Source organism: Manihot esculenta, chromosome 15 (genome assembly GCF_001659605.2).
Source record: "Manihot esculenta cultivar AM560-2 chromosome 15, M.esculenta_v8, whole genome shotgun sequence".
NCBI classification, from domain to species: Eukaryota; Viridiplantae; Streptophyta; class Magnoliopsida; order Malpighiales; family Euphorbiaceae; genus Manihot; species Manihot esculenta.
Genome location: NC_035175.2, coordinates 7,414,507 through 7,442,221, shown reverse-complemented (window position 1 = coordinate 7,442,221; position 27,715 = coordinate 7,414,507). Strand labels below are relative to the sequence as shown.

The window sequence follows — 27,715 nt, the reverse complement described above, 5'->3', positions numbered from 1 at the left end:
GCCCAGGCGGGAAGGGGAGAGTGTAGACCAGAAGTTGCAAAAGATGAGAGAGCAACTCTTGGTCGAGCTAGGAACGAAGGATCAGAACCAGGCCCTCCTGCCCACCTCTTCGCCCTTCTCGAAGTGGGTGCAGCAAGAGACTGTCCCCAAGAAATTTATGATGCCGCCTATGGCCGCATACGATGGGGCTGGGAACCCTAGGGAGCATGTCTTGAACTACAAGACTTTCATGGAGCTGCAAACTTTGTCAGACGCCCTGATGTGCAAGGTATTTCCTACGACACTCTCGGGGCCAGCACGGACGTGGTTCAATAGCCTTGAGGCAGAAAGTATTAATAGCTTTGGAGATCTGGCCACCCGCTTCATCAGCCAGTTTATCGCCGGGGTGCCGGCAGATAGGAAGACGAGTTACCTAGAGACGGTCAGACAGAGGAGAGACAAATCACTCAAGGAATACGTCGCCCGTTTCAACACGGAAGCCTTGTAAATTTTCGAGCTCGATGAAGGAAGGGCTGTAGAAGCCATGCAGAAGGGGACAACCTCAGCCGAGTTCTTTGGTTCACTGAGCAGGAAGCCTCCGACCTCACTGGCCGAGCTAATGAAGCGGGCTGAAAAATACATAAGGCAGGATGGTGCCTTAGTGACAAGCAGGTTCGCCAAAGGAGCGACAGATAAGGGGAAAGCACCGGAGGAGGGAAGGCCGGAGAGGCACGAGAAAAAGCATGGCAAGAGACTTGAACCGTATAGACAATCCTGGGAGCGCAAGGACCAAAGACCTCTCCCTCCTCGGGTTTCAGAACAAAGGTCACTCCCCCCGTGGGTTCTAGAGAAACCGACCCCTCTCAATGCCTCTAAAGCCGAAGTGCTCATGGCCATCCAAGACAAGGAGTTTCTCTAGTGGCCCAAGCTTATGAAAATGGAATCGAACCAGGGAGATCCTGACAAATATTGTCAGTATCACCACACGAACGGCCATGACACCAATAACTGCTTCCAGTTGATTGCTGAGATCGAAAGGCTAATAAAGAGGGGACACCTCAAGAACTTCATAAAGAAACTAGAAGAACAAAGGCCTCAGCCAAACCCAACAGGACAGATACTCAGAAGAGCGGGAGTAGGGCAGGTGAATGACGGATCCAATGGGACCATCAACATGGTCGTTGGAGGAACAAAAGGTTGAACAAGCTAGAGAGGTATTTTCCTTAGAATATTTGTGAAAAGAAATTCTTGTACTATGAAAGCACGAAATAACACCATCTTATAAATGCAATGATTAACTCTATTATTATGAGTATTAACTCTCTCAGGAAAAGAAAAGAACAGATACTAAAAAGACCTCCTGAAAACATAGAGACCTCCTGAAAGGTAGAAGGCTGGCGGGATCACAAAGATCTCCCCGGAACAAAAACGGCCGGTGAGGATCTCAAAAAGACCTCCCGGAGCAGGATCTCGTAAGATCTCCTGGAGCAAAAATGACCGGCGAGGATCTCAAAAAGACCTCCCGGAGCAAAAACGGCCAGGATCTCGTAAGATCTCCTAGAGCAAAAACGGCCGGCGGGATCAACAAGATCTCCCCGGAGCAAAAACGGCCAGGATCCCATAAGATCTCCTGGAGCAAAAACGGCCAGGATCCCGTAAGATCTCCTGGAGCAAAAATGGCCGGTGGGATCAACAAGATCTCCCCGGAGCAAAAACGGCCAGGATCCCGTAAGATCTCCTGGAGCAAAAACGGCCGGCGGGATCAACAAGATCTCCCCGGAGCAAAAACGGCCAGGATCCCGTAAGATCTCCTGGAGCAAAAACGGCCGGCGGGATCAACAAGATCTCCCCGGAGCAAAAACGGCCAGGATCCCGTAAGATCTCCTGGAGCAAAAACGGCCGGCGGGGTCAACAAGATCTCCCCGGAGCAAAAACGACCAGGATCTCGTAAGATCTCCTGGAGCAAAAACGGCCGGCGGGATCAACAAGATTTCCTCGGAGCAAAAACGACCAGGATCTCGTAAGATCTCCTGGAGCAAAAACGGCCGGCGGGATCAACAAGATTTCCTCGGAACAAAAATGACCTAGAGCCCTGAAGCACAGCTCGTATGAGGCTCGTCAAGAAAGCAAGAAATTAAGCGCTGACTTCACAAAAAAAGGAGAATTTCCGAACTCATGAGCCGGTCACGCAAACAATGCAAAAGCTGTAGCACAAAAATTCAAGTAAAAAACAAAAATCCGAACTCCTTAATCAGCTGAACGGACGAACTGACGACAAAAGTAAATGATCCCACCCACAGCTCGGATCAACTCACAATAAACAAACGCTCAGCAAAAACGACCCTAGGAGAGGAAAACGACAACACAGCTGAACTCCCCCTCCCAGTGGGGCATGCAGCCCACACCGCACTAACCGACAAAGGATAACCTCAAAAGAGACCAGATACCCGAACTCATTACCAGACAGAGAGGTAAGATCGTCTAAAATAAAGCAGCGCCATTCCAAATAAAGTTTAAGGATTTACCCCTTCACCACTCACGTCATAAATGCTGAGGAGGTAAAAGGGACAACTCGAGGAGAAATCCAAAGGCATGGGCAGATGAAACCCCAGTTTCAGCTCTTATCAAAATGGAACTAAGAACAAAAAGGTCAGCCCTGCTTATCACCTTCAAAGGTACGCGATTTGACCTATTACTAGGCTGTATGACCGAGCTCATAACGACGAAGTAATAAAAAAAAATGAGGATGTCGTTACAAGAATCATAAGAACTTACAGGTCGAGAGTCCAGTCCCATGTTAAAAACAGAGCTCATGGGTAAAGATAGTCCAGCCCGGAAAGAGCTTACAGATAAGAATGCCTTAGCAAAATAGATGAGTCTATAAGCCAAAAGTTCAGTCAATTAATAGAATTTTAGTTCTGATGAGTTCGAAAGCAAAAAGCGGAAAACAAGCAAAATAAATAAAAACGAAATTTCATTCAAAGAAAAAGAAGAGTTACCGTCTAAACACCCACACTACTAAAGAAAAAACCGTCCTCAAAGGACTTACATGCCTAGGTACATTATCATCTACATCACTATCACCTACACTATTATTTTAGCCTTCAATGAATCCTTACAGTTCGGAAGGCGAGCTTCACGAGTCTGTGGGATTTCCTGCTTCTCTTTTAGCTCGGCAGACTCCCCATACTCCTTTAGACGCTCCTTACATTCCAGCTGAACTCTGCCTCGATATTATAGGAGAATTGAGCATCTCTCACTGTTCCGTCATACGCTGTGTATATATCACGCATGAAAAACATAAGTCTTCGAGTTGAAGTCCCTGGAAGATCAGCCTTGTCGACTGGTTACTGAATGAACAAAACATTCCACGGGAAGATTGACAAGGCATTTTGGAGAGCAACGAAACAAGTGAATGTTGCAAGCCTACACACATACTATGTTGGACTAATTTTAGCATATTACCCTTGCTTATGATACATGTGTGAACAGCATTTTGTATCCCACAATACGCCTCAGAAACCATGTTATTCCATGAGTTTGAGTCAGGAGCAGATATCAAGGGCACCACGAGAACCTTCTCCTCCTCCCCGAGAGAAAGAAAGACAGGAGCCGTTCTTCCAAAAGTCCAAGACTTCTTTGGAGCGCGAACCAGGACAAGCACTTCGATGAGAATGGGACGCTTGCCTCCGACCTTCTCCGCTACAACCCCATCATCCACAAAGCTGAGTTCCCTATCCTCGACAGTCGGACCGACCTTGGAAGGGACCCCATGGACATTCCTCACAAAGGCGATCTCAGCCCTGCTAGCAAGGGTCCTCATCTCAGCTATGCAGGCCTCAAGCCTCTCTCCAAAAGCATCGCCAAAAAACGGGGCAGGCTTCGCTCCCGTCAACTCGGAGTCCTCGCTCGACCTTGAAGCCCGAGGGAACTTGAGAGCTTGAACAACTAGAGTGGCTGAGACCGACCTGTCAATGTTTGGCAGCCTTGAAGGGTCGGCGCCTCGAGAACTCGACTTTGGAGATAAGGCAGAGGCAAGAGGAGGAGGTCGGCCGGGCGACCTGGACGATATGACTTCGGCCATTTGTTGGGTGACCCCTCCCGCAGATCGCCCTACTAGGAGGACGTCCGAGGCAACATTCAGAATCCCCCTGGGTAGCATGAGAATCTTAGGCAACTTAATTTGATCCATCTTCATTTCAGAAGCTGCAAAACATCCAAAATCGGGGCAAGTCAGAATGATTCTCAATAAAAATCACGAAAGCAAGATTAAAACAGACCTCTATGAGAGGCAAAGTAATAAAACTTTAGCTTGCCTCTACCAGACCTGAAAAAGTATCAAACAAATGCCCTGTGAATGTGAAACCCTCATTCAGACAGATATATATTTGAAAAAAGACATGAAGAAAAGGAAATTAGTAGCCGACACTCGAGGAGCAATCCCGGAATGCTAGAAAACCCCGCGGAAGAAAGGAGATAAGAGAAAGGAGTTCACGTCTTTTTGAAGATCGATTATACCGGAGGTATATGGATCGGCAGAAAAGATCCTCCTATCCCGGAGAGGGTCCTGAAGGGAAAGAAGGGGGTGATATCAAGATATACCCTGAGAAGGAGGTTTTTATGCTGGACGGGACGATGCTATACTCTAGGCTAGCAGTGTCAGGATCCTTAAAAGCTATTCATAGGAAAGGAAGAAAACCGTACCCTGAAGGCAAAAGCAGGGAAGTGAAGATGGCAATATGTACGAAAAACAGAAGAAAGCCAGAAGTGGAAAAAGACAAAAGGGATTCGAAAGTCCAAATGACAAAAAGATGAAAGGATGTTATGAGGGAAGCTGTACATAAACAGGCGCGGTCATAATGATTCTTGGAATTCACCCCCTCGTCAGTCGAGGTAACAACTGACGAGGAGGTAAAGGGGCAATTGATGACCGTTAGATTTCTTCACCCCGGACTGAGGCCAGGCCCATTAGGACAGCCCACAGTCTGAAGGCTTCTAAGTCTCTTCCAAGAACCAGGTCCAGCCCGCTCAGCTCAAAGACCGGACTCCAGTCAGATTCTTCAATCAGGCCGGCCCAACTCTTTCGGCCCAATGAACAGATCCCCTCTGGGCCTAGTCTTATCCTTATCTTCCGGCCCAGCTCGGAACCAAGAAGGAGTTCAGCCCGTTCGCCTTGTGGGACCATCCGCATGCGTACCTGGGGAGAATCAGGGGCCATCACGCATGGGGCAGAGATCTGATTTCCTCGTACGTCCGTATCAACGTAGCAGGGACAGATGGCCCAATGACACACATTCTGTTACACGTCACTAGCAGACAAAAGGAAACATATAAAAGGAAACATATAAAAGGAGAAATACTCTCCTCTAGATCTAAGTTTTTTTCAGTTTTACAAAACCCATTGTAAAATTCTATTTTCTGGATCTCAGATCATCATGTTTAATTAATCTTTATCAACCCGTTGGTGTCATAAATTAGTCAGTAATTCCCACGGTAGCTAAAGAAGGCATAAAATTTGATAGAGACTTGGGGAATATAACTTAGTCAAAGTGAAATGCACGGTATATTCATGATTAGATCCATATATGGAGGCTTCTAAATAATGGCACACACCAAAACTTTAATTTTAACAGGAAGTGAAAAGAAATTATTGAAGGGTGTGAGTACTCATGTGAAGCCAATTATAGGGAGCATAATTGTCGATACTTTTTCAATCTTTACTCTCTCTCGCAAACTCTATTTGCGAGAGATAGAGTGAAAGTATTTTTAAACGATTGTTTTATAATAAAATTCATGATTTTTAAATTTTAATAATTTTTTATTATTTGGTAGAAAGATATTTTTTTTTTCAAGTATTTAAAGGTTTTTAAACGAAAATTTTCTATATGTAAATTTAGTGAATTGTAATTAGAGAATTTCTAAATAGCTCTCAAAAACTTCATTTTGAAAAATTTGACTATCTCTCGAATATAGATTTAATTTCAATTTGAAATGACTAATTTTGAAAGAAATTATTTTTTTAAAATTTTTTATGATTGATAAAATTAATAATATAAAAATCAATTTTATTATGAGAATTAATTTTAAATTAAAAATATATATTATTAAAATTATTAAGATTTTAGCAGAGATGTAATAGTAAATTCAAACTAAAAAAATTAATCAATTTGAATTAATTTAAAATTTTAATTTAATTTTTTATTTATTTTGATTCGATTCAATTTTTAATTAAAAAAGTAAAAAAATTGAATTGATTAATATAATAATATATTATTTTTAATAATATAAAGATTAAATTATAATTAAAATTAATATATTTTAATTAAATTGAATCAGATTGATTTAATTTAATTTAATTTTTATTTAAAATTAATTTAATTTTTATAAAAACTAAAATTCTGACTTTTAATTTATTTATTTCGATTTAATTTTAAATCAAATCAACCGAATTCTCATTTCTATTTATAATTTATATTTTAATATTTTTATTTATCAAATACTTCAATTTTAATTAATCTTGATCCAACGAATACATAAATTTTATAAAATAATATTTTAAAAATAATCTTTTAAACACCAATGTTATTTTAAATCTCTAAATTTTAAAATAAAATCTATTTCTAAACACAATTTTAAAAGGTAGATTTGAAAAATTATTTTTAAATATAATTTTAAAAATATAAGTTTAATCATGAATTTAAAAATTTATTTTTTAATATAACTTTAAAATTATAGATTTAAAAATATTATGTTTAAAATAATATTTTTTTAAAAAAAATTTAACTACTTATTAAATTATCATTAAATTAAAGTATTTAATAAATAAAAATATTAAAATATAGAGATATAAATATATATTTTACCAAATTTTAATTTTAAATTTTCTGAAAGATTTAAATTATTTTGATTAATAAATAAAAAAGATTGGTTATAAATATGATTAAAAAATATTTAGATTATTTTAATTAATAAGTCAAAAATAAAAATTAAAAAATTAGAAAAATACAAAGTAGATGAGAAGATGATAATTTTAAATTTTAATAAAAATTAATTTAAAATTAAATTTGTGATAAATTTTAAAAATTAAATGTTTAGAATATAATGGTAAATCAACAAAAATATTTAAATTATTTAAATTAATTCGTTTATTATAATTATAATTAAGAAAAATTATTATTTAATTTTTATAATATAAAAAATTTATTAATTAATTTTTAAAAATAAAAAACTATTAGATTTATATAGTAGACATTTTAATTTTTTTATAATATTTAATTATTAAAATTAATAGATTTTTTAAAATAAAATATTAATTAATAAATTTTATATAATATAAAATAAATTGAATAGTAAATTTCCCTGTTAGCATTAATACTACTACTTCGATGATGTAGAGGAGGCCCCGTACTCGTTCGCAATCAGGTTTGATCTGAGATTCTGAGCCAACTTACCGAGAGAGAGAGGGAGAGATGGCGATAGAAGAGGCGGCAGGTCCTGCCGGGCCAAAGGTTCTCCGACTGCTGTATTTCGTCGGCGCCGGATGTACGTATGGACTTAATCTTGTTAGATTTAGCAAATGCTTGGTATCCGATTGAAAATTTCTTCTTGTTAAAATTGACAGTTATATTCACTGTGGCCATCAACAAGTGGAGAGAAGTTGAAAGGAAATCTTTTCAGAAACAACACCAACAACAATCCGACCTCCCTCCAAATTTGCTGCCCCAAAGCTCTCCAAATGCCATCCCAAAACCATCCAACTGATATCTCAGGTGCTCACTCTCTCTCTCTCTCTCTCTCTCTCTCTCTCTATTCTGTAGTAATTGGTGTTTGTTGCAAATACTGTAATATTGAGGTTCTTTGTGAGGCTGGAGCTCATATAATTGTTTTAAAGAGAAGGTTGAGATAAGTGGCCGACTTGATTGTGCTAATAAAATTCATTTATTTTGTTGTTAAACTAAAATGTTTTGCCAGAATTTCTTGGCTTTTCAATTTTCATATTCTGTTTAGTCTCATAATTAATTGCTAATTTATGAATGCACTGTATTCAATTTTCTACTATATAAGTTTATAGTTTTCAATTTGCAGATATTGGATTTTCGATTCCGTTGTGGAGGAGTGAGGATTTTATTGAATTTGGTTATGCATTTTATCCCATATACACTTGGCAGATCAAACTTTCCCATTCCTGTTATATTGAAAAATTGGAGCATGATTTTTAATTCAAGTGGTTTGTCATTTGCAGTGCAGCTTTCTCATTGCTGGTTTTTATTTGTTTGGTTTCTTCAGCAGTTGTTGGTTGTGGGATTGAGTTTAGTTTATCCATTTATATCCCGTGATAACTTTGTTACTTTTCTATATTTTTTGAACTTGGAGAGAGGCAATAACATACTTGAGGCTGTAATCTACCCTAACCAAACCAATTACCAATACCTTCAATTTTTTTTTTGTTTACAAATATTTTTTCGTGGTCAAGCTTAATATCAAGTTCAACTATTCATTGAAGCTTCATTTGTTAGTTTTTAGTATCCTTCTCAGATGCTGTTTTCTTTGCAAGCTATATGTTTGTGAGATTGCTTACATGAGTTGTATGGTGTATAAAGATTAGCTTTAAATTGGGAAGTCGTTGTTGATGGTTTAAATGATAAAATAGGAACTGTACAATATAAGCTCTGAGTGGTTGAAATAATGTTTACAGGAATTAAGAACATGTTCTGATTGGAGCTTGAGCCCAAATGTCAATCATAACGGAGAAATGCAGAAGTTATCAGCAATTAGAGTTGTAGAAGAATTTCTTATCTTTAAACTACAGCAATACAGTCAGTCTTCAAGTTCATATTACTTTGCTTGTTACATTTTGCTAAGTTCTATTAATGGTTTTAGCCATTGATCCAGACTTGCTATCCTGATTTGAAGAAATATGAATTCACGCTTGATGCAGTCAACATTCAACTTTCCTTCATTACTCTACTGTCATGTTTGGATTAATGCATGTTTATATGTAAAATAAAAAATTGGATTATGTTTGAAAATAAATTAATAATTCCTAAGTTGTCACTTTGCAAGCAACAAACAAAAAAAAAAAAACAAAGATTTTGTGAAGGAAAATCCATATATATAAGCCTACCTTTTCCCTGAGCTCACCCGCAGAAGTTGAAAGCTTTATGTCCATGGAAGAAGTGAAACCCTTTCAGCATTTCCTCCATATTAAGCGATACTTACCCTTTTTGTTCCTTCAACTTCTTTTAGACCTCTATAACATTTGGGACTGTTAATCTGCTGAACTAATGGTGATTTTGATGAGAAGAGTGAACTTAAGGTTGTTAAGCTTGTGCTTACAATGGAGGACCTCAAGAGGCTGAGGTTTCAACTAAATGTTAATGAAGGAAAGAAGCCAGAAAACGTTTTGAAATAGATCGAGAGGGAGAGAGAAATTGAGAAAATTAAAGCTTGGAAACCTTATTTGAAGTGCATCTTACAGAGCCTGTAGTGCTTGAGATGTAATATTATGTGTCATCTCTGAGCAGGAACCTGAGCAGTGTGTACTATACTCTGATTCTTGCTGCCTTTTTATTCCACTTCTAATCAGGTTTTGCAAGGATGATATTATCCAACTATTTCATACAAGCATCTAGGACTAGAACAAAGTTAATGGATATCATAATTCAAGATTTGTTCTATATCAATTTAGTGGAAAATTGAATTTATAGAGTCTGTAGACCAGTAAATAGCTTCTCCTTCATTCTCCCGCACCACTGCGATTTGCATTCTTTGGAATTGGATATCAGGAAGTATAACTCCTTATTGCAGCTCACAAACTATGAATTTCTACAGTTCTCAAGCCTCACAAAACAAAAATGGAAATTCAAGAATTTAGAAGATAAAACTGGTATGGCTAATTAAGTCTCCAAAGGGATTTTGCCGCTCTTTTTTTTTTTTGGGCCAAAGCAAAAGAAGAATAAATAATGTTGTCATATAAAATTATAATTTTTCTTATATGATCCTTCTTCATGGCTGCTTCATTACGGAGATGGTAAAATCCAAATTCATATCCAGGATTTCAGATGGGGATGATTAATAACCACATGATCTTTCAATTAAAATAAAAGAATAATTATTTTCTTATTTTTAAGATCAATGTGATCTTTTTTGGATAATACTGTCAGCGAAAACTTTTCCTTTCTCTAATAATTTCCTTTTCTATGTTTCACAAAAATATTCAGCAGAAAAATTTTTCGTTGTCAAGGAATCTCTTAAAACTTTCCTTCGTTCTCCAACGACAAGGTAATGAAACTTACGGCCAATAATTAATTAAATATAATGTTTGATTCAATTTTATAATTAAAATTATGTGAAAATTAATTAAATTTTAAATAGAATTCAATTGAAATAAATTTTACTGTTATTTTGATATAATTTTAAATACAGAATTCAATTAAATTTTATATAATTTTTATTTGGTTTAATTTTAAAATTGACATTCATTTGCTTTTGTTTCTTAAATTATCTTTATATATATATAAAATTTTTTATTATAAACAAATCTTATTGACCATATGTATAATAATTAATAATAATAATAATTAAAATTTATAAAATATAAATCCACTGATATATTGATAAAATTAAAATAAAATTAATATGAAATATTCTTTATGTAATAAAGTTTTTATTCCATTCAACTAATTTAAGAGATTTGAAAGTCTTAAAAGAAATGGCCGGTTTTTTTTTTTTTTTGAAAGCAAAATGGCAGGTTGTTTAGTAGTATTTATTACTTTTATTTAATATTTATAAAATAATATAAAAATTAAAAAATATAATTATTTATTGAAATACTATTTAATTATTTATTTTTAAATTATTTATTTAATTATTTAATTAAATAAATGATAATTGAAAAAAATTATTATAAATATTCTAATTCACAAAATATTTTTAAGTAAAGTTTGTGAAATTCATTTCAAATTTTATCGAATAAAAATTTGATTTTAGTTATAAATAATTTCATAAAATTAAATTTTATTTTTTTTTAAATTTATAAATATAAAATTCAATTGAATTTTAAGGAATTAAAATTTAACCTCATCAATTAACCAAGTTCATTAGGTAACCGCAAAACACATCTGCGCTTATGCCCACTTAACCAAGCAAGTTCACTCTTGTTTCTTTCACTCGTCAAATCTCCTCTTGCAAAAAAAGGGTCACTTCCACCGCACCCATCAGGTCTTCCACCTCACCACCGTCAATAGTCGCTTCGTTTTATTGATTCTTACTGCCTGCAATTACATCCCACCAGCGGTTCTTCTCTTTCTATCTCTCTCTGTCTTAAGGAACATTAGCTGCTTGGTGTATTTGAGTAGATTCCGGTCTTCGTTTCTCTTGTTGCCAGTTGTGCGAAGAATGAGGCAGAGACAGAGTGCAGCTGAATCACCACCCCCTAAACTCACACCTCAAAACGCTGATCATTCCAAACAAGGAGGAGAAACAAAATCCCAGAAATCCAACAACTTTTCCTCTTCAAAGAATATATTTGCATTGTGTCTAGCTTTTCGAATAGCAAATTCTCTGCTGATACAAACATATTTCAATCCAGATGAGCACTGGCAAGCCCTTGAAGTTGCTCATCGCATAGTATTCGGGTAAAAAATTTCAACTTTTTATTCTTTTTGGAAGATATATGTTTGATATTGAAAGCTGGATCTAAGGAAGGGGAGGAGTGGGTGGTGTAGAAGTGGAAGAACTTCCACTTCGAGTTTGGTCATTAGTGCATACATATTAAGTATTTTGTTAGGACCGAGAGGCAGGAGTCTATGACCTAGAGGTAACAAATAAAATCAAATAGACAAAATGAAAATATTAGCAAATAAACAAGCAGTGCTGTTCAGCAAGTTGAGAAACGCATAAAGATGCTGAAAACCCCTGAAAGCACAGGCAATACGGATCATTTCAGTATACTTTTTACACCCAATTCAATTTTAAGACCACCATTTTGATACTATAACGTCATGGTTTAACCAAAAGTTTATTTTGTAAGTGGTGGAAGAGATTTAGAAGTGTGATTAAGATATGTATAAAATGGCAGGTACGGGCACTTGACTTGGGAGTGGAAGAAGGGTATTCGAAGCTATTTGCATCCTTTGGTGTTTGCTTTGCTGTTCAAAGTTCTTGCACTATTAGGTCTTGATACTCCATGGTTTATGGTAAATAAGCTAAGTATTTTTAATGTTTAATTTGAAATTTTTTATAGGTTTATTTTTGTCAATCTTTATTTTTGGTTAAATAAGTTTGCTAAAGAACTCTTATGATATTTCTAATTTATTGGTATGTTTTCATTAACTGCATTTGTAGAAAGCACTTTGAATTATCAGTTTCATTGAATTCAGATTCATTTTATGCTTGAGGTCTCTTACCTTACTGAATGATGTGTAGCAAATTGATTACTTTTGTTAGATAATTATGCACTTGAAAGTGTTCCTTTTTTCCCTATTCCTTTGTCTAATTCCATTTAAATAGTTCAAGGATCATTTGGTCAAGCATGGTCTTGCCATGCTAGAATCATGTAATTCTGAGGCCGCAAACATTGTTGGTCTCACTGGTTTATGGCTTGCTTTTATTAGTGCTACTAAGTGAATTGATCTGGGGGATGCTTCTTATATTTATGTCCCCAGTGTGGGACTTCATCAGGTAGATGACAGTTTCAAGTACTGCAAAGTTGATTCCTTTTAAACCTTTATGCCTGTGATCTAAGCCTTGTTGTTATAGGGTGACATCTGGTAGTGTTGTGACATGTCGAAAAGAAATTTGTGTTACTGCCACATACCATTTCATTTATATTTTGGTTTCTATTAAATTATCACCCTTATTATTATTTATAAGTTCTCTGAGAAAGTGCAAGTATAATTCACAAGGAATAGTGCAACAATTGCTTTCATTTGCATAATCATTGTGTTTACACTTTTGGATCAAATGAATGTGGAATTTATTTTATATGCAAATGCATTTCCTAAAAAGAACTTATCTGTGAATAAATTCTCATGTTAAGCATTTTATTCATTTTTAAAATGTTTTCTTATTAGTTTGTGGTTTTGTTTATTCAGAATTTATTTGCAAATTCTGTTAATTATGAAAGTGTGCTCAAGGTTAACAAATTTCATAGAACTAAAGATGTAGAATTCTGAATGCCCTTTATGCATGTCAAACATATCAGTTGTGGATTTGAAATGAATCCATGAAATTTTAAGGAATTCACTTATGCAAAACAAGCTTTTAAGAAAATATTAGCCGGTTATTTTGCTTCCATTGCTTCTGAGAATAAAATGAATTTAGGTGCATGTAATAGCTGTGCCTTTCTTTATTCCCCTTAGAATATGTAGTCTGTTGTAATTCAAATGTGTACTGACATCGTTTATCTCATGTTTTGTAGACCAAGGCTCCACGATTGCTGCAAGCACTGTTTTCTGCAGTTGGTGATTTGTACTTGTACAAACTTTCTTATGCTTTCTTCGATTTTTCTGTGGCAAAATGGGCAGTATCCTTCTAGTACACATCTCTATTTGTGTATCTATCTCTCTGAGTTTCAGATTAAATTATATTTGGTTTATATTTCTCTTCCATTTCATGCTTGAAGCTTCTTATCCATGATTAATATATATCAAAATAATGTTTATAAAAGATTTGCCCTTAACAGTATTGCAGCTTTTCTCTCAATTAACAAACTGGTTCATTTTTTTCTGCTTCAACCGTACATTGTCCAATAGCTTGGAAACTGTTCTTACACTGGTGGGTTTGTATCATTGGCCCTGTATGAGAAATTATCCTAGTAAAATATCATTGCATTCAAGGAAATGGGGTTTGATAGTAGCTGCATTAGCTTGTGCAATTCGACCAACAAGTGCTATCATCTGGGTTTACGTTGGCATTCTTGAGCTTTTTCTCACTCGTGATAGATTGAGGTTCGTTGTTCTGGAGGTGGTTCCAATTGGGTAGGTGTTAATGCCTAAATGACTTTCTCTTTTTTGGTTAAATGTTTAACACTGGACTTCTGATGTTATCTCATGATGACTTTTCCCAGTTTTTGTGTAGAATTATGGATTTAGTGATCTAGTTAATTTGATTGCACATTCTGACAAGCCATAATAAACTTTTATGAAATTATTCAGGAATATAGGGAAATAATGACTACGGCCTACTAATTGTAACATATAGGATAAACATGGGTGAATGGCAGCAAACTTGGACTTGACCTTATTTTAGCTGCTACAATGAGTGAGAAGCCGGTCTTAGTTTTGAATTTATTTGGAGGGATAAGCAGAAAAGTTAGGTGAACTAGATAGCAAAATAGCTTAAAGGAAGTCGAAGGGAAACAAATTGTACTTAGTGTGGAGTTATTATGGTGCTGTGAACAGCAATAAAACTCCTGTGAACAGCAATAAAAGTTTTAGGCTTCACAACTAGATATACAAGACTTCCTCTTCTTCTAGAATGATAAGGTGTTGCTATTTCCTGCTTAAAGAATATCAAAACAAGACAATTAACTGATTAAGGTGAAGTTCCCAACTAAGTTTCTATTATCAGGCATTTTCCAAATAATTCCTATGGGATCACTGGTGTTTCTTGAGAGTTTAAATTTGAATTTTCATGAGTTCCTTGTCTGCATCACTTGAACATACTAACTACTTATTATATGAACAGTAACTGTATATTGCTTTGTTGCGAGTGTTGCATTTAGGTACTATATATTTGTTTTTCTTTTGATTTTATTTGGTAGGGACAAGATGTCTAGACTTTTGGGACATTATAACTCTTTGTAACTCAAATTAAATGCATCACAAGACAAAAACATTAAATTGTATTTAGAGTTTTTTATATCAATAAATTATGGAAATTACTTGAACCATTCATATAAACTCATTGGTTTTATTGTTATTGTTATAATTTTGTATGTTGTTATTGGTATTGTTCTTCTTACATTTTGTTAATGGTACCAGGGGTTTGGTGCTTGGTCTTTCATGTTTGTTGGATCGTTTGATGTATGGCTCGTGGGTCATAGTGCCTCTTAATTTTCTTAAGTTCAATTTTCTTTCCTCTGGCGGAGATTATTATGGAACTCACAAATGGCACTGGTACTTCTCTCAGGGATTTCCTGTCATGCTCTTCACTTTCTTACCATTTTCAATAGCTGGCAGCATGAAGTCTAAATGTTGGAAGCTTTCTGGTCTTATTGCATGGGTCCTAATTCTTTACAGTGTATTGGGTCACAAAGAATTCAGGTAATATGCTGAATTTTTTTTTCTATGTATAATTTTTATTGAATCCTTGATCCAACAGCTCCAAGTTCTAAAACGTAACTGATTCTCTAATTTTACTATGAGCCATAGGTTTGTCTTGCCTGTGCTACCAATAGCTTTGGTCTTTGCTGGTTATGCATTATCTATTATGGCAAGACCTGATTCTCCGCATGCTAAGAGGAAAGGTTCTTCAAAGTATCATACCAAATGGCCTTCAAAAATAGTTTTCGCTGTCATCTTCTTGTTAGCAACCAATATTCCAATGGCAATCTATATGAGTTTGGTTCATCAGGTAGATGAGATGCCCCTTCTCTAGACATAAAGTTGATTGGAGGCCATTTAATGTGACAGCTTCATATGACTCATTACTTTAATGTTATACTTGGGAATTAAGAAAATGTTAAGAGGACTGATTTTATTTTTGTTCCTTTTATTTCCCTTTATCTGCACAATGTCATTTGTACAAAATGGGATAATCTTCTTTTCTTACCTAGAAAGTAAGAAGAGAGAAAAGGTGATGGGGAAGAAAAACTCCCAGGAAAATTTTGGTATGATAATACTTGCTTTCTTTCTGGTTCTATTTTTGTTGATACTTTCAAGCATTATGACAGAGAGGAACTGAGGATGTAATGATCTACCTATCCAAAGAAGCCCGCAATGAGAAAGTGAAGAGTATCCTATTCTTAATGCCCTGCCATGCCACACCTTACTACTCTACTCTCCATAGAAATCTGCCAATGCGTTTTCTAGACTGCACACCGAGGTTTGGACTCTGTCAATTTGTTTGGAGTATATTTCCACTCTTGCTGTCTTGTAATGCTGTCATTTAAAATATTCATTTTGGTCTGATATCTCATCCTTCAGTGAAGAGAAAGGAATCCCTGATGAGTCGGATCGTTTCCTATTGGATCCTGTTGGGTTTACATCAGAATTGGCAAAAAACTGGTCTCTGCCGAGTCATGTTGTATTATTTGAATCTGAGGAGAAACTGTTGAAGAATTTCCTGATTTCGCATTCTTTCAGAGAGGCAAGTGCAAGCTTTTACTTGCAAAATTTATATAGTTATGCCTTCAATCCACAATGTATTTGTCTTTTTTTTCTTAGCCAGATGAATAACATATGGGATATTGGCAGATAAAGAGGTTTTTCCATGCTCACTTCAAGGTGGACCGAGATCTTCAAGCATCAGTTGTTGTCTATGCTTTAAATGATTAAATTCAATTGTTTCCTGGAAGCAGTCTTTGCATCAGAATCCGCCTTCTAAGAATTCTCTACTACTTTCATTTCGGTAGACTTGAACAATTTGATTTCTAAAACAGCTGAGGTGCGTTGCACTTCAACAAGAGAATATGGAAGTTGGGATTGCTGTACATTGCAATTATCAGATAGTAATTTACTTACAATAGTTTCCCTGGTATGGAGACTGTTATTTTGAAGAATTTTCTCATTGAAACCAAAAGTATTGATGGTGTTGATAATTGGAGTTGTCGAGGTCTTTGGATGCTGTGGTGTAGAAGGAAGATTTTGCAGATGGGATTATTAAAGCTGATTGAGGAGAGGGAGCCGGAGACGCATGACGAAGAGGAAGAAGCTTATGGGTTGTTACTCTGTCCCCTGTTTGTTTTTTTTCAAGTGCTTAATAATTTAAAAATATAAAATTAATTCTTACATTAAAAATAAATTATTCGTTTTATTCGTGCATAGCGCTCATTATTCATTAATTTATTTTAATAATATAGTTTAATATTTATTTTTATATTTAAAAATTGCACTAAAATTTCTGTTAATAATAAAATTAATGATCATACTATGTTTCCATAATTATAAAAATAATTTTATAATTTAATCGTTTTTTAAAAGAGAACTCTCATTGTATCTAGCCTAACTTTTTTTTTTCCTCCTTGCAAAAGAACGTATTTGAATATCAGCACATTTAAATATTTTTTATTTATTTAATTTTAAAAAATAGCTTCAACTATATGAAACAAAAATTATTGATCCAACTTAAAAGATCAACGCGTGTGCATATATATTTATGTGCTTACCTAAAAAATAGAAAAGTAAAAGAGTAGTCGCCTTCAGACTTCAATTATATTTACTCATTAAATATTTTTTTGAACTAGTATTTCCTCATTAAATCAAACAGACCTTCTCCGCGAAGAAGAAATCACAGTAAAGATTCAGCGGAAAACCACACACGTAAACTGCCCGCTCTTCACCCTTGCGCTTTTGTTATTATTTTTTCAGACTCGGTCAAATCTCCCCAACTACAACCATCTCACTACTCCTAAAGCCGCGTTATTTTCTCTGTCACCCCCATTCTACACACGACACCTGTTCCACACATTCTCTACCATTTGCCTTTCTCAACGCTTAGCTCACAGCTCTGTAACCTCATCTCACGCAAACCTCTCTCCACTCTCGCTTGCTTTCTCTCTCTAGAAAACAAAGAGAAAAGGGCAGAAAACTAGCTCTGGCTTTTGGAGGAAAAGCAACAAAAAAATAAAAAAGGGAATTTACCACTAATGTCTCTGCGGAAATCGATTCTTTGCAGAAGGATCTCCAACTCTGTCAAGTCTGTTAACAATCATAAACACGGCGGCTCCGGAAGAGTGGTGGTGCCCACTGGTATTGGTGGCGATGTCTCCGGGGAGTTGTTGGCTGAGTCGGACCCTGTTGATGGCTGGGCGAACATGTTACCTGAATTGCTTGGGGAGATAATAAAACGAGTGGAGGAGAGCGAGGATCGGTGGCCTCAGCGGAAAAACGTTGTTGCTTGTGCTTGTGTTTGTAAGAAATGGAGAGAGGTTACTAAGGAGATGGTTAGGTCTCCACGCAATATAGGCAAAATCACTTTCCCTTCTTGCCTCAAACAGGTCAATTTTTATATTTCGTTAAGTTTTTTTTTTAAAGTTTTTTGTTCGTAAGGAGAGTAATTTTAGGGTTCTGATTATTTTTTAAGGGAATTCCGTTTTGGTGAAGTTAATGGTTTTGATTTTTTTTTAAATAATATGAAGGATGCTTGAAATATAAACCGTGGTCTTTCTAATTTACATTAATTTATTATTCTTTGGTAATTAGACTATTATGTTGCGTTATGAGGGTATTTTGATACGTTTTTGCGGAGGAATTCTTCTTTTTAGATTTAGTTAATTAATGATTTGCATTGAGCTTTCAGGTTAGAATTAATGCCTTTTGTGTTTCCGTGGAATGATGTTTTCGGTGCCTGGAGTTTGAATTTGTTCCTTTTTTTTTTCTTGGTTATTTCTTTATATATTCTTCAGTGTTATCTATGCTGTAAATTTAATTTTTCTAGGTTCTGTAATAACTTTTCCAGGTATTAAAATATCAAATATTTAGAAGATTAATGGAAAATGTAGGAAAATGAAGTCACAGAAAATTTTGAACGTTGAAAGCAAACAACTTCGATTTTTTAGCACAGAATGATTCTTGGAGTTCTTTGTTTATGAATTATTGGTCATCAATAACATAATCCACTTCTGTTGCAGGCCGGGTTATAATTTCCATTGTTACATGATACGAACTGCCTAGATATGCACAGACAAATTTTCCCTTATTTAGGAAAAAGAATTAGAGTTGTTATTTTCTATAAACTTGCTTTTGTATGAAATTAAAATTAGGTAATATTAGATATGCTAATAGACAAGTTGTGCCTTCCAACATGTGAAATTAAAATTAAAAGTTGTACATGCATGATTAACTGAGCCGAAAGATGACTTTATTGTGAGAATAATCTTTTATGGGTAATTGGAGCCTTTGCCTTGAAATGATTTCCTTTTCTTTTCTTGATGCTGTCATTTCCTTTCTTGTTAATGGTTCCCAGTAATATGAAATTCTTGGCAATCAATTTGCTTTTGGATTGTTCATTTGTCATCTTCATTTATTCCTATGACTATGCTTTTTTTGGTCAAATATGTCTAAAATTTTGCAGTATATTGAAAATGCAGCCCGGTCCGCGTGACTTACCTCATCAATGTCTTATAAAACGGAATAAGAAGACTTCAACATTTTATCTCTCTCTTGCTCTTACTCCATGTAAGTAGTTATTGGTGGACTTTGATTTTAGAACCAAAAGAGGAACTTAAGGGCTTCTTTGGGGGATTTCCTGTATGCTTCTTCTGCAGCTACATCAGTTTGACTTAATCATTCTTGTTTATTTTTAGGACCAAAACTGAAAGGGAAAGGATTTATTTTGTCAAACCTTTAGATTGACTTCTATCTATATGATTATATGGTAGTGCACACGCTGTGGCTCATCCAAGTCAACTTGACTCATTCCAAAATTGACAATATTCAGTCTGTACAAGAAAACTTGTTCCATTTAAGAGTCTAACCTAAACGCTGACTAATATGATAAATTTCAATTTAAAATGGAAAGGTAATCTTTGGGGTTGATAACTGTTACGTGGTACAGGAATTTTTTTTATATTAAAATGTTACTGTTGAAAGCTTTGTGCTTTTTGTCCATAGAAAACTATGTTGTGATGGTGAGGGTAGCATCAAACACAAAATGCTTAATGGTTTGAGATGACTGGTGATTTTATCTGAAAGCTAATGCATAACTTATCTCTTGTAAACAGTGAATTTTATGAATGTGGGAGGTTTATTTTAGGTTGTTAAATTTATGTTACATGGACTTGATTATCAGTTTGTTATTAGCCTTCAGTTGTGTTAGCCAATATATCCCATTGTTTTCTGTTTGTCCTATGTGAGTCGTGACTTGTCTAATGTAAGTTATTGAAGCGTGGCTCATTTGAGGTTGTATTTTGTTCTTCTTCCTAGCATTAATGGACGAGGGAAAGTTTCTTCTAGCAGCACGGAGGTTTAGACATGGTGCTCACACAGAGTATATCATCTCGCTTGATGCAGATGATCTATCCCAAGGAAGTAATGCATATGTTGGAAAATTAAGGTAAGACATACATATTGAAACAGGTCAAGTTGGGATTTCTGAAAAATGCTACCCTGATTTGATGGACTTAATAAGAATCTAGATAGTTTCTTATCTTCTTCCCCTTGGGTTTCAGATTTTTCTATGATATTACTATGGGGCAGGTGCAACTGAACTTGATTAAGTCTTAATCCAGTATTATTTGGATCTATTTCTATCCTGTTTAGGGTATGGGGGAAGTGTGAAAATAAATGGGCTTTAGGTCCTAGGTTAAAATTTGTCATCATTAAGACATTAACTGGAAGATGATGCAAACATGTAAAATTACAATGATGTTTTGGCTATATTGGGAAGCCAAACATTGTAGTTGTGAACACTTGTGGGACCAACTTGTTGATCGCACTTTCTATCTTTGTAGTCCATGGTGGGCTAGGTTCATGCAAGATATTCATGTTCTCCCTTTTGAGGGTAGTGCTAAACATTGTCTAGAAAATCACTAATTTTTAGCGAAAAGCTAGTTTTGTTTTGGTAGCAATGCCTTGTTCATGTTCTAAATACCCATAGTTGTTTGATTTAGCAAACCCTAGGAGTACCAATCATTATGTAGTTGACAACAAAAGTGCAATTACTCCATTTCTGTGCTCAAGTTTTATATTTTTGGGTGAGAGTGCTTTTTTTATGGTGGGGGGGGGGGGGGGAAGAAAATCTAATTTTCCATTGAATTTTACAGTTCGGACTTTCTTGGCACCAACTTTACAATCTATGACAGCCAGCCACCACACACTGGTGCAAAGCCCTCAAGTAGCAGAGCTAGCCGCCGATTTGCGAGCAAGCAAATAAGCCCCCAAGTTCCTGCAGGCAATTTTGAGGTTGGACACGTCTCTTACAAATTTAACCTCTTAAAATCAAGAGGTCCGAGAAGGATGGTGTGCTCATTGAAGTGTCCACTATCACAAGAAAATGTTAATGGAAAACTTATTGATGACTCCATGATGAAGGGACCAGAGTCTTCAGTTTCTAGCTGTACAGTTCTGCGCAACAAGGCGCCAAGGTGGCATGAACATCTGCAATGCTGGTGCTTGAATTTCCACGGCCGGGTAACTGTAGCGTCAGTTAAGAACTTCCAATTGGTTGCAACTGTGGACCAAAGTCAGCCAGGAGGAAAAGGCGATGAGGATACTGTCCTCCTGCAGTTTGGGAAGGTAGGAGATGATACTTTCACCATGGATTATAGGCAGCCATTGTCAGCATTTCTGGCATTTGCAATATGCCTTACGAGCTTTGGCACGAAACTGGCATGTGAGTAGCTTATATGCTGTTATTATAATTATTGAAGTTGTAAGTTCTGTTGGATGCTTTAATATGAGTAGTTCCTTTCACATCGCTTTTACGATGTGGGCTTGGTTGGAGGAAACCAATAATGTAAATGTTGTCTATTGTATTAATTACAGGACCCGAAATTATTGGCTCTCAACAATTTTACGTTTACCAAGGATGGTATTTGTTTTCTACATTCAACTTTCTGAAAAAAAAAAAAATCATTGTGAACATTCTTCATAAGATACATGATTTGGGTTGTAGATGCAAGTTGGATCCTCTGGAAATTATATCCTTCTTAAATCTTCCAATGGTGATTCTACGGTAGCTTATTTGTAGTGTTTTCCTCTGTTTCCTGGAAAAGTGGTTCATAGTTTTAGATGGCCATACCCAAACGCGTAACCACTGCGTGGAGAGTCATTGCAATATTTGGAAGAAATCACTGGAGATTTTGTGGAGGAACTGCTATCTGTTAACTCCCTCGAACTGATTATGATCGTAACTTATTACTCATGAAAGAGGGGATTGTATTTAATTGATGATCATCGGGTTGATTCTGATTTCATCCTCGAGCTTAAAATCGTGGCTGGGGTTCCTTTTGTAATTCCATTCTTTTAACTTTTTATGTTGTAATTCTTTATATATATATATATGGTAGCGATGTTGGTGTTATATTTGATATTTTATTTACAAATTAGAAAACTTTAAGTCAATTAATGTAATTTTATTTGATTAACTAAAATTAGTTGCAGTAAAATAAAAATGAAAAGTATAAATCAAAGAGTAATAATAAACTTATATATTTTTATACTAATTACATGCCAAATTAGTCATTTAATTGCATTCCTCTTTTTGGCCTTCTGAAAACATCCACACGTCTTGGCTAACTTTATGTTTAATCATCTATTGTTTAGAATGAGTTCATTAAATATTTAAATTTATAAAGATTATAATAACTAAATATGAATTACTTATATATTATAGTAAAAAAAAATCAGACTTGTTGCTGATTATATTTTAGATTTGTATAGGCTTTAAATTTTTATAATAATAAAAGTATTTTGAAGAATGAGAATAAGTTGTTTATTTTATGAAAATTTAGACCATAGATAATAAATCGAGTATAATAAGTAATTAGTGAAATTATATCTAATTTTCTTCTATAAGATCTGATTAATTTCGTATTTAGTTATTAGAATTTTTGTAAGTTTATAGTTCTGCTCCATGATACCTAAATATTTAAAAGAAGAAATTTAACATTTGTGTGCGATGGAATACAATTTTTATAATAATTATTATTGTTAAATGTGTAGACAGCATATATAACGTTTGATTCCTATTATTTTTAGAATTTAATATATAACAAATTATAATTAAGTAAATATTAATATTATTTTTAATTTAAATATACTATGAGCTCACAATTTAATTTTTTAAAATTAATTAAAATTACACTCAAATGTAAACATAGTGTCAATTTATATATTTAAATTAATTTTTAAAATTTAAATATTTAAATTAAAATACAAACTAACATAAATATTGAATCTTTTGAATCAATTAACTTATTTTGAAAATTAACTATTTTAATAATCGGTGTTTTTATTATAATAAATAATAAAAAATTAAAATAACTTTTAAAATTCACACTTTCAATATTTTTTTTGGATAAACCTGATTAGAAGATAAATTTAAATAATTTGAGATCTATTTCAGTAAAAATTGCTTGTCGGCAATGCCAAGTAGATTGGGACGGTAGTTTTTTTTTTTTTTAGAGTTAAGATATATATATTGATTAGTATTATTGAATTTAATTATAATTATTATAATTTTGATAAAACTCTTTAATAAATTCACATTACAACCATTACGATTTTCACATTACAACTCTTTCAATTTTGATAAAAATCTTTGATAATATATAAATTCATTTTCGCACCTATCTACCATCAATGGCCATGCCGCTTAAAGTAAGGGCCAAATTTATCTTCCGACCAAATAAAAAATCCAGCAAATATTAATTAATATAAACTAAACTTTGATGATCCTATTATAAATGAGGAATTATAAAAATAATTCCCCTTGGATTAAAATTCTACCATAGTTCTTGATTTACAAAATGATTATATAGGAAAAATAAATGGGCTCATTGAAATATGCTATAAACATAAATCGTATGTAGACCCAATCATGGATTGGTTTCAATCCGGAATTGAATGGCAAGTAGACGGTTGAAATTGAACCAAAATTGAACAAGATTGATCAAACCTGTAATTGATCTAATCACGATTGAACAGAAATGAAATGGTAATGGACTAGAATTAGACGTCGATTTCAGGCCAAAACAAAAATTTACACTATAATATCCAATATATATATATATATATGGATCATTAAATTTGATCAAAACCCAGAATGCAACCACGATCATAACTAAAACCTTGAAGGTTTATAAAGACCAAACAAGTTGAGCCCTTGAGGGTTTAAACACAGCATCAATTTTTAACTTCTAGAAACACTTGGATAACCTCATCTGGGTGTCCAAAGTCACAATCTACTTCTTCCCTCGCAGCTTCGCTCCAAGAGCTCTCTCCAGTTTGCCTATTATCTGTTGATTTGGAATTGCTTTTCCAGATTCGTATTCTTGTATTATCTGGGGCTTCTCATTGATCAACTGCATGGAATAAAATTAGTTACTAAAAGCTCATGCTCAGAAGATAAGTGTCCACAAACACGAGAGAGATAGAGAGAGACATGAGCAAGTTGAGCCTGGGTAAGCTTCTTTTCTGTTCGAGCCTGCATGATGGCTTTCTTCAGTTCACTTGGCACTCGCTCATCTGATAAAAAAACAAGAGAATAAAAAAGCTCTTAGTCATCTCATTCAACGGAATCACGCATCATCTATTAATTTTTTTAAGGGAGAGAATATAAAAGGCTTAGCCACCCAAGCAGGTGGAGAAAAAGGTTAAGTGATTATCCAACAAATTCAGGAACATTTTTTTTTTTCTGAAAGGTGGAAATTCATTGCATAAAAGCCTCACTAGGCCGAAGAGCAGATACAAAAGCAAATCGACTCCTGGGATTCACCCGAAAAGAGTCATCATACAAATAACAATTAGCTAATTTACGAGCTAAGGAATTACAACTTCTCTTAACAAAATAAAAGGAAACGTCTAAATTAGTAAATTCTTACATAACTCATGAACTCTGATATAATTCCTTGAATAGAGCAAGGAGGAGATTCAGCTGACAAGCTCTGATTCTTCCACTCATTAGCATTAAGATTAATTATCACGTGTTTGCCAAGTATATTGTTTTGTTTAAACAATAAAATGAAAATGGAATACCGAAAAACACTTGCTCAGCTCAGAGACAATTATGTAGAAGGAGAGTAAAATATTTATTTATCTATTTATTTTCTTTTTTTGCATAGAGAGAATCGCAGAAACACATTTCTCTTAATCCATCACAAGGTTGGAGAATTAAATAACTGATTGGACATAGCCCAAAATCAAAATACTTGACGAAAATTAAAAAAAAAAAAAGAAAAAAAAAATACTCACGAGCTAGGTTCTCTGTTTCTTCATCAAGCTTTCTTGTGTTTAAAGAAGTGCTGCTAGAGGCAGCTTTATTTGTACCAGCATTTGCTGCAAAACAGAGACTTTTAGTTTACATAAACAGGTTATGGAAGGCCATGCAACAGGCTAAGCAAACACATGCTAAAGTAGGTCAATCTTTAATATTTTATTAATAGTCTTCCCATATGATTAACTTCCACTCAGACCACAAACAGGCATATCAGTTGGGGAACAGGGATGATAACGTTCCCTTCAAACTATTTAATAAGCTCAATACCAATCACCCATAAACATGCTTATTCTACCCAGTAGAAAACTAAATGGTATCAGTTATGCATGATCATGGCAGTTTCTTCTTCCAACTTCAGCTAACCATAGTGTTCAAAGTTTTGGTCATGGTCTCTAAATAGCTTAATCAATTTGAAAAAGAACCATGAAAAAGAAGTCATGCCGTAATACATCAAACAGCTAAACATTACAGTTTATCTAATTTCAGAATAACCACTAAAATAAGATGTTTTTTTTTTTTCCCTACAAATACAGCACTAAGGTTCCTGATCAAGTATTTTACTAGTAAAATACGCGGTCGATAGGGCTGATTAGTGATTAGAAAAAAATTGTAACCTTATCAGAAAACTTTTTTACAGGGAAAAAAAAAAATTGAAAGCAAGCTCTGGTCATTCAGAAGGTTCGCTCCTATGATCTTGGCTCGAGCCTTCCCCTCCTCTTCATTCATTGTGCGACCTACTGAACCTCGTTAACTCGTTCAAGCGGCTTTCAGCTCCTGTGAAGAGGCTTTGTGAAAAAAAGCTAATTCCTCTTTGGCCGCCGGAAAAATACGACTACAGAAAGGGTTTAAAAAGATTTTTCTTGCCGCCTATCGTTACATTATAATATCAAAAAAATGGATAATAAAAGATAGTGGTTAATCCCTTTTCGTGGCCTGTGTCTCAGGAAACAAACAAAATCACAGAGCAAGCATCAACGAAAATAACAGCAACAGAAAAAAAAATCTATGAGATTAATCAATAAAGTTAATTAGTAATCAATCAATTAATAAAACGAAAAATAAAATGTAAAAGTAAAGGCGATTACATTTTTTAAGAGTTTCAATCTCAGCGCCGGAACGGCGAGCAGCGTTGACAACCTTATCATCCTTCTTGGCGGCGGCGTTGGGAGCCTTCTTCCGGATCACCACCGGATCCCAGTCCTGTGTGATTGGCCCAACTCCAGACATTTTTCTCTACCCTTTTCTCTCAAAACAATTATCTCAGATTTTTATTTCAAGATTATAGCTCGAGCTTATCACAGTGTGGCTTCCGGTTTCGCTTTCCCAACTCTCTTCCTTTTAAAGGAAAATTACTATTTGGGTCTTGATATAAAAAAAATATATATTTAATTAATTATTATTTTAAAAACATATTGAAATTTAAAAAAGTAAATTAAGGGATCATACATGAAATTCGACGGTTAATTGTTAATTAATTTTTGTTTCACTGCTCGAAAAATATTGCCGTAGATGAGTATAGTATAATAGTGGTCTTCGAAAAAAATTATAGTGGTGAACTTAGTATAATAGTGGTCAAAGTAAGTTCGCTCTTGATATTTTAAATTTTGCATTTATTTGATATTAAAAATTTTATAAAAATTGAATTGATTTTTTTTAAAATAGAATTTTTTATTTAAAATTTTAATCGGGACAAATTTTATTTTAAAGGAAATTAAAATTTTACATAATTTTTATATAAAATTTATTAAAATTTTTTTTTCAAAATAAATGATATATTCATGATTGTTGGCGTTATTATTTTTGCTAGGAGCTAGGGAGGAGTTGGCTGCTGAGTTCGGGTGGTGTAGGCATTGTCAGCGAGACTGGAGAGGGGAAAAGGCTTCATCGCCAAAATCGAAGGGGTCAAACATAAGTGCGAGGGTCGGTGAGAAGAAAAGAAAAGTCTATTACGTAATTTTGCATTTTTAATATTGAAAACATATATTTTTATCGCTAAAATTATGTAAGTAATGATGTGTTTAACTTTACTAATGAACAGAGACAAATTATCCTCAAATTCCTTTACCAAAACCCTTTCCCATTTTCTCTTTTTATCTGTCTCTTCCACTTCCTTATCTTCCTTAATGCCTATCGCCCGCACTTCTAAATCCCATGTCTCCTTGGCTGAGTCATGGACGAGCTTTCTATGGATCTTCGGTTAATCCTTAATATCGTCGGTCAGAAAGCATCTCATAATTTGTAATGTCGACAATGAAAACTTCTCTCAATTAACCTCAATGGAAAACAAAAACATTTTAGCATCTAGAAAAAAAGTGAAGGAGAAGTATCTTTTCTATAGCGTCTCATGATAATATACCATCGGAGGATCAAATACCAAAACGTGAAAGATAGATAAAGAAGATGCTATTGTATCAGCTAGACTTGGAGGGAAATTCAAGTGAGTTTTCTTAGTTTTTACAAGGTACAAATCCTGGATGAATTCATTCGTAACTCTTAACAGTGTTATGTGATTTAAAGAAATTTTACTTGTTGATTGTTTGGGAGTTGTGTTGATTGGAAAGGAGAATGGAGGGAATGAATCATGCACAAATACAATAATGGATTGCAAAGGGTTAGAGAGAGTGGGCACTGCAAA

The 27,715-nt window shown here is 34.5% G+C and overlaps 4 protein-coding genes across 6 annotated transcripts; 3 read left to right on the top strand and 1 right to left on the bottom strand.

Annotated features, from left to right (window-relative positions):
- The first annotated feature begins 7,361 nt into the window (after positions 1 to 7,361).
- On the top strand, positions 7,362 to 8,928 carry LOC110601257. 2 transcript variants are annotated; one of them, XM_043950966.1, is made up of 3 exons: positions 7,362 to 7,521; positions 7,601 to 7,748; positions 8,675 to 8,928. In XM_043950966.1, exons 1-2 carry the CDS (start codon positions 7,449 to 7,451, stop codon positions 7,738 to 7,740), a joined length of 213 nt encoding a protein of 70 aa, XP_043806901.1. In that variant the 5' UTR covers positions 7,362 to 7,448; the 3' UTR covers positions 7,741 to 7,748; positions 8,675 to 8,928. The 2 variants fall into 2 exon arrangements, with proteins under 2 accessions (XP_043806901.1, XP_043806902.1); XM_043950967.1 differs by lacking the exon at positions 8,675 to 8,928 and adding an exon at positions 8,065 to 8,479.
- Positions 8,929 to 11,100: 2,172 nt separating this feature from the next.
- LOC110602685 (mannosyltransferase APTG1) lies at positions 11,101 to 16,966 on the top strand. Its single transcript, XM_021740262.2, has 9 exons — positions 11,101 to 11,615; positions 12,059 to 12,176; positions 13,400 to 13,504; positions 13,672 to 13,958; positions 14,964 to 15,245; positions 15,354 to 15,555; positions 15,875 to 16,026; positions 16,128 to 16,290; positions 16,398 to 16,966. Exons 1-9 carry the CDS (start codon positions 11,377 to 11,379, stop codon positions 16,476 to 16,478), a joined length of 1,629 nt encoding a protein of 542 aa, XP_021595954.1. The 5' UTR covers positions 11,101 to 11,376; the 3' UTR covers positions 16,479 to 16,966.
- A 460-nt stretch (positions 16,967 to 17,426) lies between these two features.
- On the top strand, positions 17,427 to 21,686 carry LOC110601854 (tubby-like F-box protein 7). 2 transcript variants are annotated; one of them, XM_021739212.2, is made up of 5 exons: positions 17,427 to 18,139; positions 19,232 to 19,319; positions 20,067 to 20,196; positions 20,906 to 21,474; positions 21,627 to 21,686. In XM_021739212.2, coding segments are annotated over exons 1-5 (1,140 nt in total). In that variant the 5' UTR covers positions 17,427 to 17,788; the 3' UTR covers positions 21,629 to 21,686. The 2 variants fall into 2 exon arrangements, with proteins under 2 accessions (XP_021594904.1, XP_021594903.1); XM_021739211.2 differs by having other exon boundaries at positions 20,906 to 21,686.
- Positions 21,687 to 23,806: 2,120 nt separating this feature from the next.
- On the bottom strand, positions 23,807 to 26,415 carry LOC110600870 (multiprotein-bridging factor 1b). The gene is made up of 4 exons (XM_021737775.2): positions 26,166 to 26,415; positions 25,056 to 25,139; positions 24,247 to 24,329; positions 23,807 to 24,166 (listed from the first exon to the last, which is right to left on the bottom strand). Exons 1-4 carry the CDS (start codon positions 26,305 to 26,307, stop codon positions 24,047 to 24,049), a joined length of 429 nt encoding a protein of 142 aa, XP_021593467.1. The 5' UTR covers positions 26,308 to 26,415; the 3' UTR covers positions 23,807 to 24,046.
- Between the last annotated feature and the right edge of the window lie 1,300 nt (positions 26,416 to 27,715).